The sequence below is a fragment of the Gekko japonicus genome, unplaced genomic scaffold, assembly GCF_001447785.1.
Source record: "Gekko japonicus isolate JY-2015 unplaced genomic scaffold, Gekko_japonicus_V1.1 scaffold1827, whole genome shotgun sequence".
Lineage (NCBI taxonomy): Eukaryota > Metazoa > Chordata > Lepidosauria > Squamata > Gekkonidae > Gekko > Gekko japonicus.
This window is the reverse complement of record NW_015169834.1, coordinates 305,316-321,768: the sequence shown is the minus strand read 5'-3', so window position 1 is coordinate 321,768 and position 16,453 is coordinate 305,316. Positions and strand designations below refer to the sequence as shown.

The 16,453-nt window shown below is 45.3% G+C and overlaps 1 protein-coding gene across 1 annotated transcript in view; it reads right to left on the bottom strand.

The window, feature by feature from the left end:
• TPH1 (tryptophan hydroxylase 1) overlaps positions 1 to 16,453 on the bottom strand; it is a 36,202-nt gene that overhangs the window by 7,388 nt on the left and 12,361 nt on the right. Inside the window, exons 3-7 of the mRNA XM_015417286.1 lie at positions 15,658 to 15,841; positions 9,020 to 9,120; positions 8,206 to 8,273; positions 5,222 to 5,418; positions 1,984 to 2,119 (exon numbers count right to left, since the gene is read on the bottom strand). Coding sequence (XP_015272772.1) covers positions 1,984 to 2,119; positions 5,222 to 5,418; positions 8,206 to 8,273; positions 9,020 to 9,120; positions 15,658 to 15,841 — 686 coding nt within the window. The remainder of the gene's footprint in view (positions 1 to 1,983; positions 2,120 to 5,221; positions 5,419 to 8,205; positions 8,274 to 9,019; positions 9,121 to 15,657; positions 15,842 to 16,453) is intronic.

The following is a 16,453-nucleotide window of genomic DNA, read 5'->3' as shown; positions in this document are numbered from 1 at the left end:
CACGCTGACTCTTAATAAAAAAAACCCTGTTAAGTCGCTCACTTAACAAAGCAGTCGGAGAGTGATTCAGCAAGAACACAGCTTTATTCTTCAACTCGAACACAACTCCAACACGGATCGACATCTGATAGCCAGAACAGCCTTTACATTGCAGCTGTCCTGCTTTTAAACATTCCCGGCTAATGTAGCCACACCCACTGCACAAATCCCAACCAATAAGGTTGTTCACATAAGGACCAATCACGGATGTTCCTGCTCAGGGAGCTTGCTAGAAGGTGATTGGTTAGGTGCTTCCTGGGCTAGTAACAAGATTGGATGGATTTGGATCCTAGCCCAGGACGAAGCTTTACATTACACTTCAGTTAGATGTTTCACAACATGTCATGCATTCAAGGCAGCTTTGAATACACTACAAAAACATTCCCATAAAAACAGCATTCACATGGTTAGCATGTCAATCATCTTCTTATGATAGAAATGGTGTCATACAGACATAACCTGACTCGGGCTCTATGGGGAGGCCGGTATGCACAGGCATGAGTTTAATTTCTCCATCCTCTTTCAAAAAAGGATAGAGGCCACAAGATGCGAACCTTCAAATGGAACACTCATTAGACTATGTGTGTGGAATAGGAGTAGGAGTAGTACGTGCCTCTCTCTATACCACAAGGGGGGGAAAGGTCAGTCTGAGTACCCATGTGAAATGGCTCAGACACTAAAAAAAAAATGCATGATACAATAATGTAGATGACAGTTTTAAAATAGGCCTTCCCGCTTGGTGAACAACTCCAGTATACCGAGGAGTTAAGGTACAGGGCTATTTTTGGGCAGGAATGTCAATCATCTTCTTATGATAGAAATGGTGTCATACAGACATAACCTGACTCGGGCTCTATGGGGAGGCCGGTATGCACAGGCATGAGTTTAATTTCTCCATCCTCTTTCAAAAAAGGATAGAGGCCACAAGATGCGAACCTTCAAATGGAACACTCTCATTAGACTATGTGTGTGGAATAGGGGTAGGAGTAGTACGTGCCTCTCTCTATACCACAAGGGGGGGGAAGGTCAGGCTGAGTACCCATGTGAAATGGCTCAGACAGTAAAAAAAAAATGCATGATACAATAATGCAGATGACAGTTTTAAAATAGGCCTTCCTGCTTGGTGAACAACTCCAAGAGTTAAGGACAGGGCTATTTGGGGGCAGGAACGCACTGGAACGGAGTTCCGGCTGGCTCCCAAGTTGGCCACGCCCAGCAGGAACTCATTAGCATAATAGGCCACACCCAACAGCAGAAATCCATTAGGATTGGCTTCATTAGGGGTGTGTGGCCTAACATGCAAAGGAGTTCCTGCTACAAAAAAAAAAGCCCTGGGTTTTGACCACAAACAAGGTAAACAGAATAAGAATCAAAAGGTGGGTGTGGCTGGATGACCACACTTCTGGTAACATGGGGGTGCGTCCTAATGTGCTAATGAGCTGTGCTGGCAGGGGTGTGGCCTACTATGCTAATGAATTTCTGCTGTTGGGTGTGGCCTATTATGCTAATGAGTTCCTGCTGGGCTTTTTCTACAAAAAGAGCCCTGGAAGGAGCTGCAGGAGGTTTGTGCTTCGTTTTCTAATTCAGTGTGCTTCACGACAATGAAATTTTTGAAAATCTGTGGTTAAATTTTCATGTCCTGCTGTCCTGGTTTTTATACTAAGATGACGGATCTAAGATCACTTTCATTTCTTCAGTCATGCTGAACCATGTGAACAGTCTTTCAAGAACTAGGTCAGTGTTAGATTTATTTTTTATTTATTTATTTGCAAATCCTCAGTTTCAAGGTTGCCCCAACCCCACACACTGGAAACTTATGAGAGCTAAGATATTTTTGAAACCCAGATACTCAAACCTAGATTTTGTAAAGCACATCTCGATTTAGTATTGTCCTTATTGCCAAGCAGTTAGTCACAAACATAAAGCACAGAAATAGCCGCTTACGGTTCTGGTGTGTAAAGAGGTTCCGAACTGTGCCTAACATACTGAGTGCAGTGAAATACTCTGAATGCTAAGCCTGCCAAGAAATCTCTGGGTGACAGATATCCAGCAACAGGACGGATGGTAAAACCAGTGCGTTCTAGGGGAGAAAAAACCATTACTGATGTTATAGCATTCAAAAATAGATAATAATGGAAGTGACATTAAAACTGCGATCCTGAGCTCACTAACTTGCAAATAAACCCCAATTTTGAGCAAGTATGCACATTGATAGACTACACAAGAGACTAGATAACTGGAGCCCCATGGAGGGTTCTGTAGGCCTCCAGATGGGAACCTTGCATAAAGACATGTGGGGCAGATAGAGAAGGTTAAGGAAAGAGAAATTGCAGGCCCTTTGCCAGGTTGCTCAGGAGAAAGCTGAGCCTGATAACTTGGCAAGAGATACACAGAAAGGTTTAGAAAATCCCAAAGAAATTTAGTCAACAAGATGCTATGTAAGTGACATCTAGGTAGTCCTAGAGCAGACACTAAGGGAGGTGATCTCCCTTGAAGGGTGTTCAGAGGTTATAGTTGGTACAGAATGCTGCAGACAGAATGCTGACTGGAGTAGGTCATAGGAACCCCATCAGTCCAGTCTTGTTCCACCTACACTGGCTCCTAACGAGGTTCCAGGCCCAATTCAAGGTGCTTGTGCTTTTAAGTTCTATGCAGCCTGGGATGACCGTACTTTATTTATTTATTTATTTAGATTTTTAAACCGCCCTACCTTGCAAAGCAGGGCTCATAGAATCATAGAGTTGGAAGGGACCTCCAGGGTCATCTAGTCCAACCCCCTGCACAAGGCAGGAAATTCACAAATACCTCCCCCTCCAACCTCACAGTGACCACTGTTCCACACCCAGAAGATGACAAAAAACCTCCAGATCAAACCAGCCTGGATCCCATGCAATGTTCCCTCTATATCCCCCCCCCCCTGAGCAGACAAGTTCATGTCCTAAGCAGAATATAACTGCTGTGATCTTAAAATGAGCAATGGGCAGTACAAGACTCTGCATGGCTCCAGACTGCTGCTGAGCAGGGCTTCCTGTGTTAATGAGCGGCCGCTCAGCCGCACAGCTTAGAGGCAACATTGCTCCCGTATGCACCTACCCAACCAGTACAGTAATCTTCAGGGGATTTTCGTAGGGTGCCCCTGTTGTCTGAGACTAGATGAGAGACAACCTGAGTAAGGGTTTTATAGCACCAAAACCCGAGAGGTCATGGCACCAAAATTATGGAATTCTTTCTGCTGGGGAGATTCATCTGTTCTGGTCTATCATTGTCTTCCACCACCAGGTGAAGACTTATCTATTTAGTCTCACTGACCTTCCTACCTGTATGTTTTAACTGTGTTTAATTGTTGTTTGTTTTTAATTGTTTTATACTGTGTATCTTAAAGCTTGTTTTAATGTTTTCGATTGTTCACTGCCCTGCAGACACTAAACTGGGTGGAAAAGCTGCACGAAAATATTTCACATAACGAAACAAATAAATAAAAGGTAAGTCCATCAGTATGCAGAGTCAGTTTGGGTTAGTACCCCCTAATGGAGGGAGGCTCTTCCTACCCAAACTAACAGCAGTTTCAGAGAGCCAGTTTCCATTTTTAAAAAGAACATGAGGAAAGGGTTAACGTCTACTTTCCTCTGGTCTCAAAGTCATTTTTGCTCCCCCTTCTTTTTATGCCAACTGATTGCATGGGGAAGCTGCAGTTGTATCTGTTTAGTTCCACCAGAAAGCAGCCATGAGAGGGCAGTGATTTGGGTCAAGGAAATGGTGTTTGGGGGAGAAATGTTAACTCCATGGCGAGAGTGGCATTCCAGATTTACTCACTGCAGCTGCATTTTAAGGTCCAGCTTGTTGAGAGATCTCCAGTGTAGCTCTAATCCTTGGCTTTATATGTGTTTTTTAAAATGCTGGGAAATCCAGTGATGGATCTCCTTAAAGATGCTTTTAGCCTTAAGGTTATTCGTCTACATTTAAGACCGTCACTGGTCTCCAATGCTCTCCCTTTGGAAATTCAACAAGCCATTTGGTTTGCTAAGGTGACTTTGGGCGATTTCGCACTAGAGCTGCCTCGCGGCGCAGCCGCCGTTTGCCCCGACACAAACATGTCAATTTCACACCCGAAGCTGCAAGGCTGCATTTTGACTTGCGGCTTCGCCCAATTTCCTCCGCAGTTTCGTGATCCTGGTTTCTGAGGATTACGAAACTGCGGAGGAAATCGGGCGAAACCGTGGGTCAAATGCAGCCCCGCAGCCTCAGGTGTGAAATTGACAAATAGTGTCGGGGCAAACGGCGGTTGCTCTAGTGCGAAATCGCCCTTTAACTTGTCAGGACTGTGGGTGGTTGTTTACTTATTTACAGCATTCTCTGAAACCAAAGTGGTTAGTCCTTTGGACAATACCGTGGATCTGGCTATATCTCGTAATTTTGTGTTGCTATGCAATATGGCTGAAGAGCTTTTATGACTGGCTCTATGCTGTGCTTATGATTGTTTTCTGATTCATGATTTTACTGTACATTGTTTTGTTCAGGGAAAATATGGAGTGGACATTTATCAAATAATAGTGAATTGAGGAACGGAAAAACATTTTGTGTATTTTGACATAACCTATAGAAATGGTTCAAGCTGCCCTCTGACAATCAACTGCTAGTTATAATGCTTTACTGACTGAGACAGGGCTTCATTTTGTTATAAAATACTGGTAGGTTGAGATGATAATCTTTCTTCCAAGACTTTTCACCTGACACCCTAGTATCAGTAATGTAATCATTTTATAAAATGTAATCATTTTATTCACTGCCACAGGAAGTGGTGGGGGCTACAAGCATGGATGGCTTCAAAAGGGAAGTAGATAAGCATATGGAGCAGAGGTCCATCAGTGGCTATTAGCCACAAGGTATAGATAGGGGCTCTGGGGCAAGTGATGCTCTGTCTTCTTGGTGCTTGGGGGGGGGGGCAACAGTGGGAGGGCTTCTAATGTCCTGGCCCCACTGGTGGACCTCCTGATGGCACCTGGTATTTCTGGCCACTGTGTGACACAGAGTGTCGGACTGGATGGGCCTTTGGCCTGATCCAACATTGGCGACTCTTATGTTCTTATGTTCTTCTCTAATCTGTATTCCTTTATCCAGCTACACTGTACTGACAGCACTGCCTCATCTGGGACAGCTTACAAGACAAAGATCTGTATATTACCTTTTAGAAAACATGATACATCCTCCAGCTGGGGTATGTTATCTTCTCGGTACCCACAGTAGTTAGTTAGCAGAGGTAGGTTTTTAAGATACTCTTTGCAGGCATGGGTTGGGTAAAGCTTTTGGAGCTCTCTGAACACAGTGCCCCAAGTGCTGGTCTCCTCTTCAGTGAACTGAACTTTTGGAATTGGGTCACCACTGCAATGAGATGTAAGAGCAACATTCACAAAGATTCTCAGAAAGGAAAAGCGGTGTACGTATTGGAGCAGGGGTGGAAAACAGGTACATCCCAATCAATGTCCCCTCTAAGCTGTGGAGTCTTGTGAGCAGAAATTCTACTTTGTGCGCTACTGGCATTAAGGTTGTGAGCGAGCAATTTGGTTACTGCATAAATTAGTATGCACTGGAGCCATCCTTCTTGAGCTAGGACAAAAATGTGTGAGCCGGAGGCTAAAAAACTGTGAGCCAGCTCACACTAACTCAGCTTAGAGGGAACACTGATTCCCAATCCATTAGTAGATTCCTGGCTGGCTCACTGTCATGGGTCAGCCAGGGCTCAGCAATAGCGAGGATTCTTCATGAGAAGAGGAGCCCCGTGTAGCCAGCCTTGAATTAACAGAAGTTGACCAGCAAGTGAATGAGATGCAGGCTTGTCAGGATTCACAGCCAACAGCTGGTGCAGAGCCACCAACACCCACCAGCCCTGATTCAGTGGGTGGATCTCAGTCATGAGAAGAGGAGCCCCGTGTAGCCAGCCTTGAATTAACAGAAGTTGACCAGCAAGTGAATGAGATGCAGGCTTGTCAGGATTCACAGCCAACAGCTGGTGCAGAGCCACCAACACCCACCAGCCCTGATTCAGTGGGTGGATCTCAGCCGTTTCCACAGCCCACCAGTATCTGCCAGTTTGGTGTAGTGGTTAAGTGTGCGGACTCTAATCTGGGAGAACCGGGTTTGATTCCCCACTCCTCCACTTGCACCTGCTGATGTGACCTTGGGTCAGTCACAAGCTCTGGCACAGCTGTTCCTGAAAGAGCAGTTTCTGTCAGAGTTCTCTCAGCCCCACCCACCTCACAGGGTGTCTGCTGTGGGGAGGGGAAGGGAAAGGAGTTTGTAAGCCCCTCTGAGACTCCAAGTGAAGGGCGGGGTATAAATCCAATCTCTTCTTCTTCTTCTCTTCTATCTCCTACACCCTTAGGGCACCGCAGACAGAGGCTGAGAACAGAACTGCAAGCATGACCCATAGGCACGGGCTATAAAAATCAGCCAAGAAAGGCTGTTAGGCATCGATGCAATGCGTACAATAGACGCTAAGCCACTGACTCTGCCTTGCTTAATTCTTGGAAGCCTGACCTTGGACTGAACGACCTTGCCTAGCCTGATTTCTGGAACCCTGACTTCGGACTGAGCGACTATGCCCCGCCTGACTTCTGAAACTTGTTACTCAGAGCCTGCAAGCCAGTACACTCATCATAGTCAGGAGCTACAGCAATCTCAGTAGGTACTGAGAATCCCCATTCCCTGAACTCTCGGTCTTAAGTCAGCAGGGCTTTTTTTGTAGCAGGAGCTCCTTTGCATATTAGGCCACACACCCCTGATGTAGCCAATCCTCCAAGAGCTTACAATAGCCCCAGTAAGAAGAGCTCTGTAAGCTCTTGGAGGATTGGCTACACTAGGGGTGTGTGGCTTAATATGAAAAGGAGCTCCTGCTACAAAAAGAGCCAATCCTCCAAGAGCTTACAGTAGCCCCTGCAAGAAGAGCTCTGTAAGCTCTTGGAGGATTGGCTACATTAGGGGAGGTGTCGCCTGATATGCAAAGGAGTTCCCGCTACAAAAAGAGCCCTGCGGGAAGTGTATCAGCTGTGATGCTGGGCTCTGCCATGTCCAGTGTTAATTACCAAGGAAAGGAAGTGACATATGTTCAGAGGTAGTGGGCTTGGGCTTCACCACCACAAATCTTGAAGAGAAGTTTCCTGGATTTTCTAGGAGGTAAAAGGGGTGTGACAGCCCTACTGTATCTTTTATCTGTTTCCTGCCACATGCTCATGCCAGTCCATTCTCAAGGCATTTGGAGTCATCTTTAATTTAGAGATAATTAATTATTTGCAAGTGGTTTTTTTTCCATCACAGAAATCCTAGTAACCCTACCGTTCCTTAGTACAGTTTGGAAACCACTGTTCTAAAGAGGTGGGGGGATAAAGTAAAGAAGAAGAGGACAACAATTGTTTCCCTTCTCTTTTCCCCTACAACCACTCCTTTCTCCACCCTCACATTGGACTGATGGAAACGAATATCCCTAATGCCCATGTTATTGTCATGTAGAATAGAGAGATGTGCCCCATCTCAGCTTTAGTTTAGCTTGTCGTTTGTGCAAACAGTGGACAATGTGGTAAAATCATCCCAATTGAAGGATTAGCCAAACAATGTGTACCATGAGCCAACAGATGAGAGCTTAAAGCCATTTTGCCTGTTCTTGTAGGGATGCCAAGAGATCTTTTCGGAAAACTGTTTCAGTTTTGGGGGTGCTAAACTGAGTTTGGTGTGGAACTGTATATTCTGTATTCCACAATATGTTCAACAATAGATGATAGCAAAACCACCACCCTACAGCTCCAGTAAGGTAAAGGTAAAGGTTTCCCTTGCTCGAAAGCCAGTCGAATCCGACTCTAGGGTTGCGGTGCTCATCTCCGTTTCAAAGCCGAAGAGCCAGCGCTGTCCGAAGACCTTTCCGTGGTCATGTGGCCGGCATGACGCACGGAACGCTGTTACCTTCCCACCGAAGTGGCACCTATTTATCTACTTGCAATTTCTTGCTTTCGAACTGCTAGGTTGGCTCTTATAATCTACCCATACCCTGTAAAATCTGCCTTGAATTTCCAGTCACTCAGAGAAGGGGGAGACCATAGCTATACCAACTACCTTCAGTGGATCTGCCCCAAATTTTTATAGCAAAAGTTGTCTTATTTACCAGTCATTGACACATACTGTTTATAATTCATAGCCAGGTCTGCAAAATACTTCCGCCTCTTGCGATAAACATTGTCTTTGAAACCCTAATAATGGAATAAAATAAAAATAAAAACTCAGGTCAGTCTGTGTGGTAACATGTTTGTGTCACAAAGAAACAGGTGTTAATTTTGTTCTATCAAAGCAGCTATGAGAAAGAGGAGAATTTTGTGACATGGGGGGGGAATCTCTCAGATACAACAGGAACCTGTGAACTCATTTTTGAAATGCGTTTTGAAATGAAATACATTTGTTAAGAGTATGGATTAGCAGTTTAGTAAATGTGGACTCCTAAAAATAAACTGCATAAACTCCGCTGAAAATAAGAATCTGTTTTTAGTTCTTTGCACTGTCAATTTTCATTCCTTGGAATAATGTATGCATTTCCTTTTTCTGTTCTTTGCTTGTGTTTTGGATAAACCTACATAATCTAAGGAAGGACAACTAGCTTCAGTCTCCCCACCCAAATACCACTTTCAACAACTTCCCTCTTCCACACTTGAGAGACATTAGAACCCGTGCATGCCCATCTGTGTAAAGCAAAGCCAAAGTTACACCAATTATTGGCCATATTGGGTACCTCCAACATTCTGTGGGCATATTTCGAAATAAGTTTTGTTTTTCCGCATATTTGCAGAGCCCCAACACAGCCTGTGTGATTCAAGTATCAGTACGTTTACTTGTAACTAACTTTTATAACAGACTGCAACTCTAAAGTATTAGACTTTCACAATTAGATTAGATTTTTAAGCCACGAGAACCGTGCAAGACAACCACACACAAAGATACTCACTGGATGATCAGCGTCCAGTTCACATCCATACATCAAAACACGGTTTGCACATTTATCCAGATCGGAAACCTTCTTAGGGAACCAGGGGACATTTTCCATGTCTAGAGAAAAGACAGAACCCAAAGTCATTCGTGAAATTAAGATGGCAAGGACAAGGAAACACTGTTTTCAGGGCCAGCTATGATGGCTAAAAATGAGCCCTAACTATTTAGAAGCCAGTCGCAGAGGACATGAGATACATCTTATCTGACACATACACACACTCTGCATTTCCTCCTGCGGTATGTATGGTGTAAAGAAATATTGGGATATTAAAAATAAGTAGATGAAAGTCAACCGAGCTTTGCAGTTGAAATGAGGATATTACAATTCACATGAAATAAGTATCTTAGGGCTCTTACTCCCATAACCAGAGTGAGTATCTCCTACAATTACTTAACTATGTTTTTACTTGGAGACAGTAAAAATTGCCTTCAGTATGATCCTGTGCCATGTTTTATCATCCCTGTACAAGTGGAACAAGGAGCTGCGGTGGCTCAAGTGGTTAAGACGCTGAACTGCAGGCTGTGGAAGGTCAGTAGTTCAGCAGTTCGAGACCAGAGTGTGCCGCATGACGGAGTGAGCTCCCGTCTCTAGTTCCAGCTCCTGCCAACCTAGCAGTTCGAAAGCAAGAAATTGCAAGTAGATAAATAGGTACCACTTCGGTGGGAAGGGAACAGTGTTCCGTGCGCCTTGGTGTTTAGTCATGCCAGCCACATGACCACGGAAACGTCTTTGGACAGCGCTGGCTCTTCGGCTTTGAAACGGAGATGAGCACCGCAACCCTAGAGTCGGACTCAACTGGCTTTCGAGCAAGGGAACCTTTAACTTTACAAGTGAAACATGGAGGAGGCTTGCGTTACCTATGTTTGCTTTGGTAACAGGAACATGTTCAAATCCAACCCTTTTCTTCCCATTATACATGTTTGATTTTCAGGAGAGGAAAAAAGTGAATTAAACATATTTTTTAAAAAATATTTATTTATCAGAACCATAAAATATAACCTGTTACAACAATAAGCCTCACATGAAAACAACATGACAAGATTGGCAATAGCATACCTGTGGCATAAACTTGAACTACCCATAACTCTAAAATAACCTGTTTCTAACTGCTCCTGCCAACCTAGCAGTTCGAAAGCAAGAAATTGCAAGTAGATAAAAAGGTACCACTTCAATGGGAAAGTAACAGCGTTCCGTGTTTAGTCATGCAGGCCACATGACTACAGGAACGTCTTCAGACAGTGCTGGCTCTTCGGCTTTGAAAAGGAGATGAGCACCGCAACCCTAGAGTCGGATTCGACTGGCTTTCGAGCAAGGGAACCTTTACCTTTACCTTTTTAACTCTGAGAAATAGAACAATTCTTGGTAATGTTTGTTTTTAGGAATTACTTCTCCCTTTGCAAGGTATTGAACCACTGGGAACCATACTGCTCGGAATGCTTTAGCGTTCCAGTGTGTTCGAGGAAACGTTATTTTCCCACAAACAAAACGTTCCCATAACTTGTTTTGCCAGCTGGATAAGATAGAGCTACTCTTATCCTTCCATTTCTGTGCAACTATTATTCTGGCAATTGCTAGGAGAGTCGAAATTAATGTTCTTACTGTGTTTCCTTTACAGGAGTCCGGGAGTACATCCAAAGTGAATTAAACATATAATGGTGAAAACAGTACGTGTTTATAAGTTAATCAGCGATTGTGGAGGGAGGCTGCAAATATAACAGGGAGAGATGTAAAGGATCATTACCTAACATCACATGTTCGGAGCAATGTTCCCTCTAAGCCGTACAGTCTCATGAGTAAAAATTCTACTTTGTGAGCTACTAGCATTAAAGTTGTGAGTGAGCAATTTGGCTACTGAATAAATCAGTTTGCTCTGGAGCCCTCCTTCCTGAGCTAAGATAAAAATGTCTGAGCCACAGGCTAAAAAACTGTGAGCTAGCTTACACTAACTCAGCTTAGAGGGAACACTGGTTCGGAGTATCCACCAGTAAGTGTTGGATCATTTTCTGCTTGTACAGGAACACGTGGTGGTGGATTATGATCCAGTTTAGCTGTACATCCCGGACTGTAGCATTAATATTACTAACAGTTTTTTTAAAACAGAAAGGCAGGCAGCAGAAAAGCGAACCCTACATAAAAGGAAACCGTTCTAGACCAGCATTTTGTCTAAAATTAACCATCCCTTCCTCCTTGTAGATTCCGTTTTATTTACTGCTGCAAAGACCACTGTAAGTACAAAGTTTGTAACCTCATATTCAGAAACTGATAGCTGTACTGCCTTGTGTCTGTTTGGTTATCTATGTAGAAGGGAAGGAACTGGGAATATCTGAATGAGCTGATTTATTTATTTATTTAACATTCAGCTTGATACCCCGCTCGAACCCCGTGGCTAGGGGTCTCTGAGCGGCTTACAATTTCTTGGTGCTAATCACCCATTTATCCTAACTAGGGCCACAGTGAGTGTATAGGGATGGGACAGCCTACCGGCACCCCCCTGTGGTGGTTGTCACTGTTGTTTCGTCGGCTCGGCTCGGCTTGGTCGGGTCTCCGGACTCGGCGAGGTGTTATTTCTCCGGCGTTCGGTGGTGGTGGGAATCTCCTCCAAGGCACGCAGCTTCGCCTGCTTCCGGCCCGGCCATGTCCTTTCCGGCTCCGCTGAGCCGGTGCTCGGCATCTGCGCATGCCCCTTCTCTTCGCGGCAGCGTTCGATGTATTCTTTCTGCCGTCAGGGATCACTCGATCGCGGCTCTCCAATCACGCCCGCTCGCCACCGCAACGCCACGCCACCAATGCCGTCCACGCCAGGTCGCCGCTTGCCATCATCGTCGCCGCCATTGCCACCGCCGCTGCCGTCTTCAGCCAGCCACACAGGGTGCCCCCCACCCTACTAAGGGTGGGTACCCATTTATCTACTTGCAATTAAGTTGCTTTCGAACCGCTGGGTGGGCCTGGGATTAAGACCTGGGCAGAGAATATACCCTTCCCTTCTTTGCAGGTACTTCAAGCCTGAGCAACAAGCCGAAGGGGCCTTGGCTTTTAGCCAGTGACCTTGTGGAAGCCATGTCAATGGAATCAGCAGCAGCCCAGGATATCCTTGTGTTCAAAGCTTGCTTTGACATGGGACTCAGGGACTACTGGACTGTATATTTTTGCTTTCATTCCTATGTGTATTTGATTTTGTAAGTTTTTTTTAAAAAACCCCGAAGGGATATTTTTATTATTTTTATAAGACTACAAGGAAACTACAAAGAAATATAGGGAGGGGGACTACAACTATGGATAAAGAAAAGATATCCACACTAACTAAAAACCCAAGAGAAGGAGATCATATCCGTGTTAAACTTAATGGTAGTAATTAGAGTGTTAGTAAAACAATATACTTGTAAAGTTCTTGTTTTTCACAGCTTCAGTATTAATATGTTAGTTGTTATGAGAGAGCTTTCTGAGCATCTTCTTTACTTCAAAAGACGATTTTCAAAGTCCTTCTGCCTTTACTTCGGTTTTCTATCTCTGAAATCGTATGCAACTTTCATTGCTCCTGCACCCGTTTCTACTGCAGAGTCCTCATCCGTTCCAGAGGCAGCTGAGTCACTTGATTTAGTTTCTTTATCTTTGGATTCTTCCCCCGATCCCAGCTGATGTCTCAAGTAGCGTTTCCTCTTTTGACGAATTTCAAATGGAATGCCTTTTAAAGTCTTAATGGTTGTATTCCCCAGTTTCAGTGGAGTTGCTGAGGTTGCCTTTAATATGGCATCTCTGGTCTGTCTTCTTGCAAATCTGACCACAATCTCTCCAGGCAGGCTTTTTTTAATATATATAATTGGAGTAAGCCCGATAGGCAGTCTCCATATCTTTTACTATTTCATCCACTGGTAAGCCTGTTGCTGGAGCAATAATCTCGCCCAGAGTCTTCTTCAAATCTTCTTTTTCAGTATCAGGAACTCCCTGGAATCTGAGAATCATGTTGGCCTTTTCCATTTGCAGCTGTAAAAAATGGTTTTCTTGGAGGTTTTGTTTTGTTTCAACTTCTCCCATTCTTTTCTTCATTTTCTTGTTTGCAGTGTCCATCTCTGTAATTTTTTCAGTCGCATGCTCCACTTTCTTCTCCGTTTCTGCCAGCTGGCACTGCTGTAGAGCGAAGTTTTGATTTAGCGAAGTCAGTTGCTGGTTAATACCATCGAGTTGCTCCATCATCGGCTTGAGCATATCCGCTAACATTTTCATGACGTCCACTCCCCCTTCTGGTTTTGGGCTCTGACTGCCTGGTGCTTTTGCTTTTAGCTTTCCCCGGGAAGCCGCCATTTTACGATTTTGTTTACAATTTCAAACCATTTCACAAGGGCTCGAAAACTCATCACCACACTATCGGCACTCACGTTAGTCTCTCAAAACAGATTCGCTGTTTACTTCCTCCCTTCCCCCTTCGATGCATTTATCTGTCCATGCGCTTAAGAGGCGTCCCTCTTTGCGCTCCGCTTTTCCCACGGGGGGATAGTTCATTTTTTTTAAAATACTCCGTTTACTTTGAACTCACATTTATTGTTGGTAATTTCTCTGACCTCGCTCACATCATTCGTTATTCTGCTCGATCTCCAACGCTTGTCCCAGTCGAATTAGCTTGTGCCTGAAGGCCACACAGTGGCAGGACCATCAGGGCAGAGGGAAGCCTCAATTCTCCAGCATCAAGCCGTTGAAGAGGCTACCCCTCAAAAGCCCTCTGGCCTGGAGCCTATCACAAAGACTCCGTGGGGGTGCCACTTGAGGTAGCACCCCCCCATACCACTGGTGTGCTATCGTTCCCCCGAGGTCCAGGGAGAGCGACCGCCATTGCCAATCCATAGACCGGAAGTCCATTTTGTAAGTTTTTTATTCTACACATAAATGGCTAATGGGGGAAAGGTGCAAGTACAGAAAACAAAGAAGAAAAATAAAACAATTTATTGCTACCAAACTCTCAAACATGCCCTCATTGTTTGAGGTATCTGAAGAAGTGAGCAGTGACTCACGAAAGTTCATACTCTTCCACGAATTTTTGTTAGTCTTTAAGGTGCTACTGGACACTTGCTCTTTTCTACTGCTACAGACAGACTAACATGGCTGCCCATCTTGATCTATCCTCTCCGTGGAGAGCGATCATCCTTCCCATAGCAGGCACCTGGGAGAATGATGTAAGCTTACTCCTTGGTATCCCATATTTCAAGGAGTCTCTCAGAAGCAAGGAGTTGCTTATGTCCCAAATCAGGAAACAGGGTATAAAAATTTCCAACCAGTGAAGGATGTGACCAATAAATTATTTCCTCAAGGACTCTCTAAAACGCTTTACAGGCAGGGCCGGATCGCTCTTTAGGTGAACTAGGCATTCACCTAGAGCATGCCAGGGCCCACCACCACCAAAAGCCCCCCCCCCGGCTGATTTCAGCTGCTGCATCTTGGCCTGGCAGTTTATGGCATGGGGAGCCCATGGCATGCTCGGGGCAGCTGGGGGGGCGGGGGCAGGCAAGAGACAACGGACATGGCACAGTCTCACCAGGGGAGATCCACCACCAGAGGCTGCCCTGCCACGCCAGGGACACTACGACTCACCCCTTCCCTCCCCTCCCCTCCTGCCTGGCCTGCCAGTCTGCACAGCACGGTGCTGAGCTCCGGCTTCCCCGCCCGTCTGCCTACCTCTAGCTCAGCCACCCAGCGACGCCTGTCAATCAAGTGCTCATCCTCCCTGCAACCCATTGTCCACCCAGGGAGCGAGGGAGGCTATTTTAAGGCTGCAGGGGGGGTGTTGGCTGCCGCTGGAAGCCGGCCAGGCCCGGGCTGGGTGCGCTCCGAATTGGGGCTGCACGGCGGCGGCGGTGGCTGGGGGGGGGTGGTTGCCTCTAAAGAGAAATTTTTGGGGGGTAGGATAGGAATCCCTTCCCCACCTCCTGCTGCACCCTCCCTGCCTTTCTTCCAGTCCGGAGTGTCATCATGGAAGTTCTTCGCAGGCGCATGGAGAGGCACGCGGGGGCGGGGAGACATAAGGTGAGGGGGGCACCACAAGGCAGCCTCGCCTGGGGGGGCGCTAGTTTCTCCTAGGGCGCCAAAAAACCTCGAGCCAGCCCTGTTTACAGGCCCTTATCTGTTTTCTACTGAACACGTACAGGTGTACCTTAACAAGGTCTTCCATTTATTAAACTGTATCCCAGTTCTGCACTCTTCACTACCTTTATCCACACCTGTGCTATAATGTTGTAGGTGGTTGGGAAGATATGAGTATACTAAAGAAAACTGTGTGAATGAAGCCTATGATAAATAAATCTGAGGTGACAAGCTTAGAATCATTCTGTTACCTTTTTAGGTACGTATTCACCTCTCTCCACCATTCCTCACTTCAACCAATTAGTTGTGGTGGAAGAACATTTTTAAGGAGCTCCTATTGCTGTTTATTCCAAGCGGTATATCGGATAAAAAAGACCAATGAGCATTCTCTATAGGAGAGAGAAGTCATCAATTTATCTGAAGAAAAGGGCACACCTTTTTAAATTCCAGTCCCACATGCATGCAAACATACTTTGTAAAGGCAAATGCAATTGTGATACATCACATTCTCGTTTGTTACCTACCATCTTCCTGTACAGTGAAATCATCACTTGGGTTCATAGATACAACACTGACATGGGATTTCAACAGATGGAAGATCTCGTCCAGCTGTTCCCTGTTACTGTCACAGTCTACAAAGATCTCAAACTCTGAATTTCTTCTTCTGGATTTTCGAGATTCTATGTGTACCAGGTTCACGTGTTTCTCCTGATAAATAAGACAATTTTTATTAATTTGTTAATAGCACCTGGGAACCAAAACCTCAGCTATTATGTTGCTGATTAAAGCAAAAGAATCATCACTTCTGAAACTTTTGTGATTTGAATCCAGGCTTTCTGATATTGAACACAGCCATAATCAGGGGTCATTTCCTGCAGGAGCGCACAGGAGCGGAGCTCCGGCAGTAAAGAGCCCAGGGGGCAGGCACATGCAACAAGTCCCACCCCCTGCTCCCAGCAGCCCTCAGTCAGAGCAAGAAGCAGCCAGGTAAGCTGCAGAGCCCCCCAGCCCAAAACAGTCCAGTGGCACCTTTAAGACCAAGTTTTATTCAGGTACAAGCTCTCCCTCCTCTGCAAGGACAGATCTGCACGTTCCCCCCCCCCCCCAATAGCTAGCAATCCAAAACAGTCCAGTGGAGCCTGAGCGGTGGGTGTTGCCTTCTGACACACTTCCGGTGATGCCAGGGGGTGTGGCGTATGCAAATAAGTTATGCTAATGAGTTATGCTAATGAGCTCCTGCACCTCTTTTTGTACAAAATGACCCCTGGCCATAATACTACTTATGTTCAGTATGATCATTCTAAGTTTCATGCATTTGAA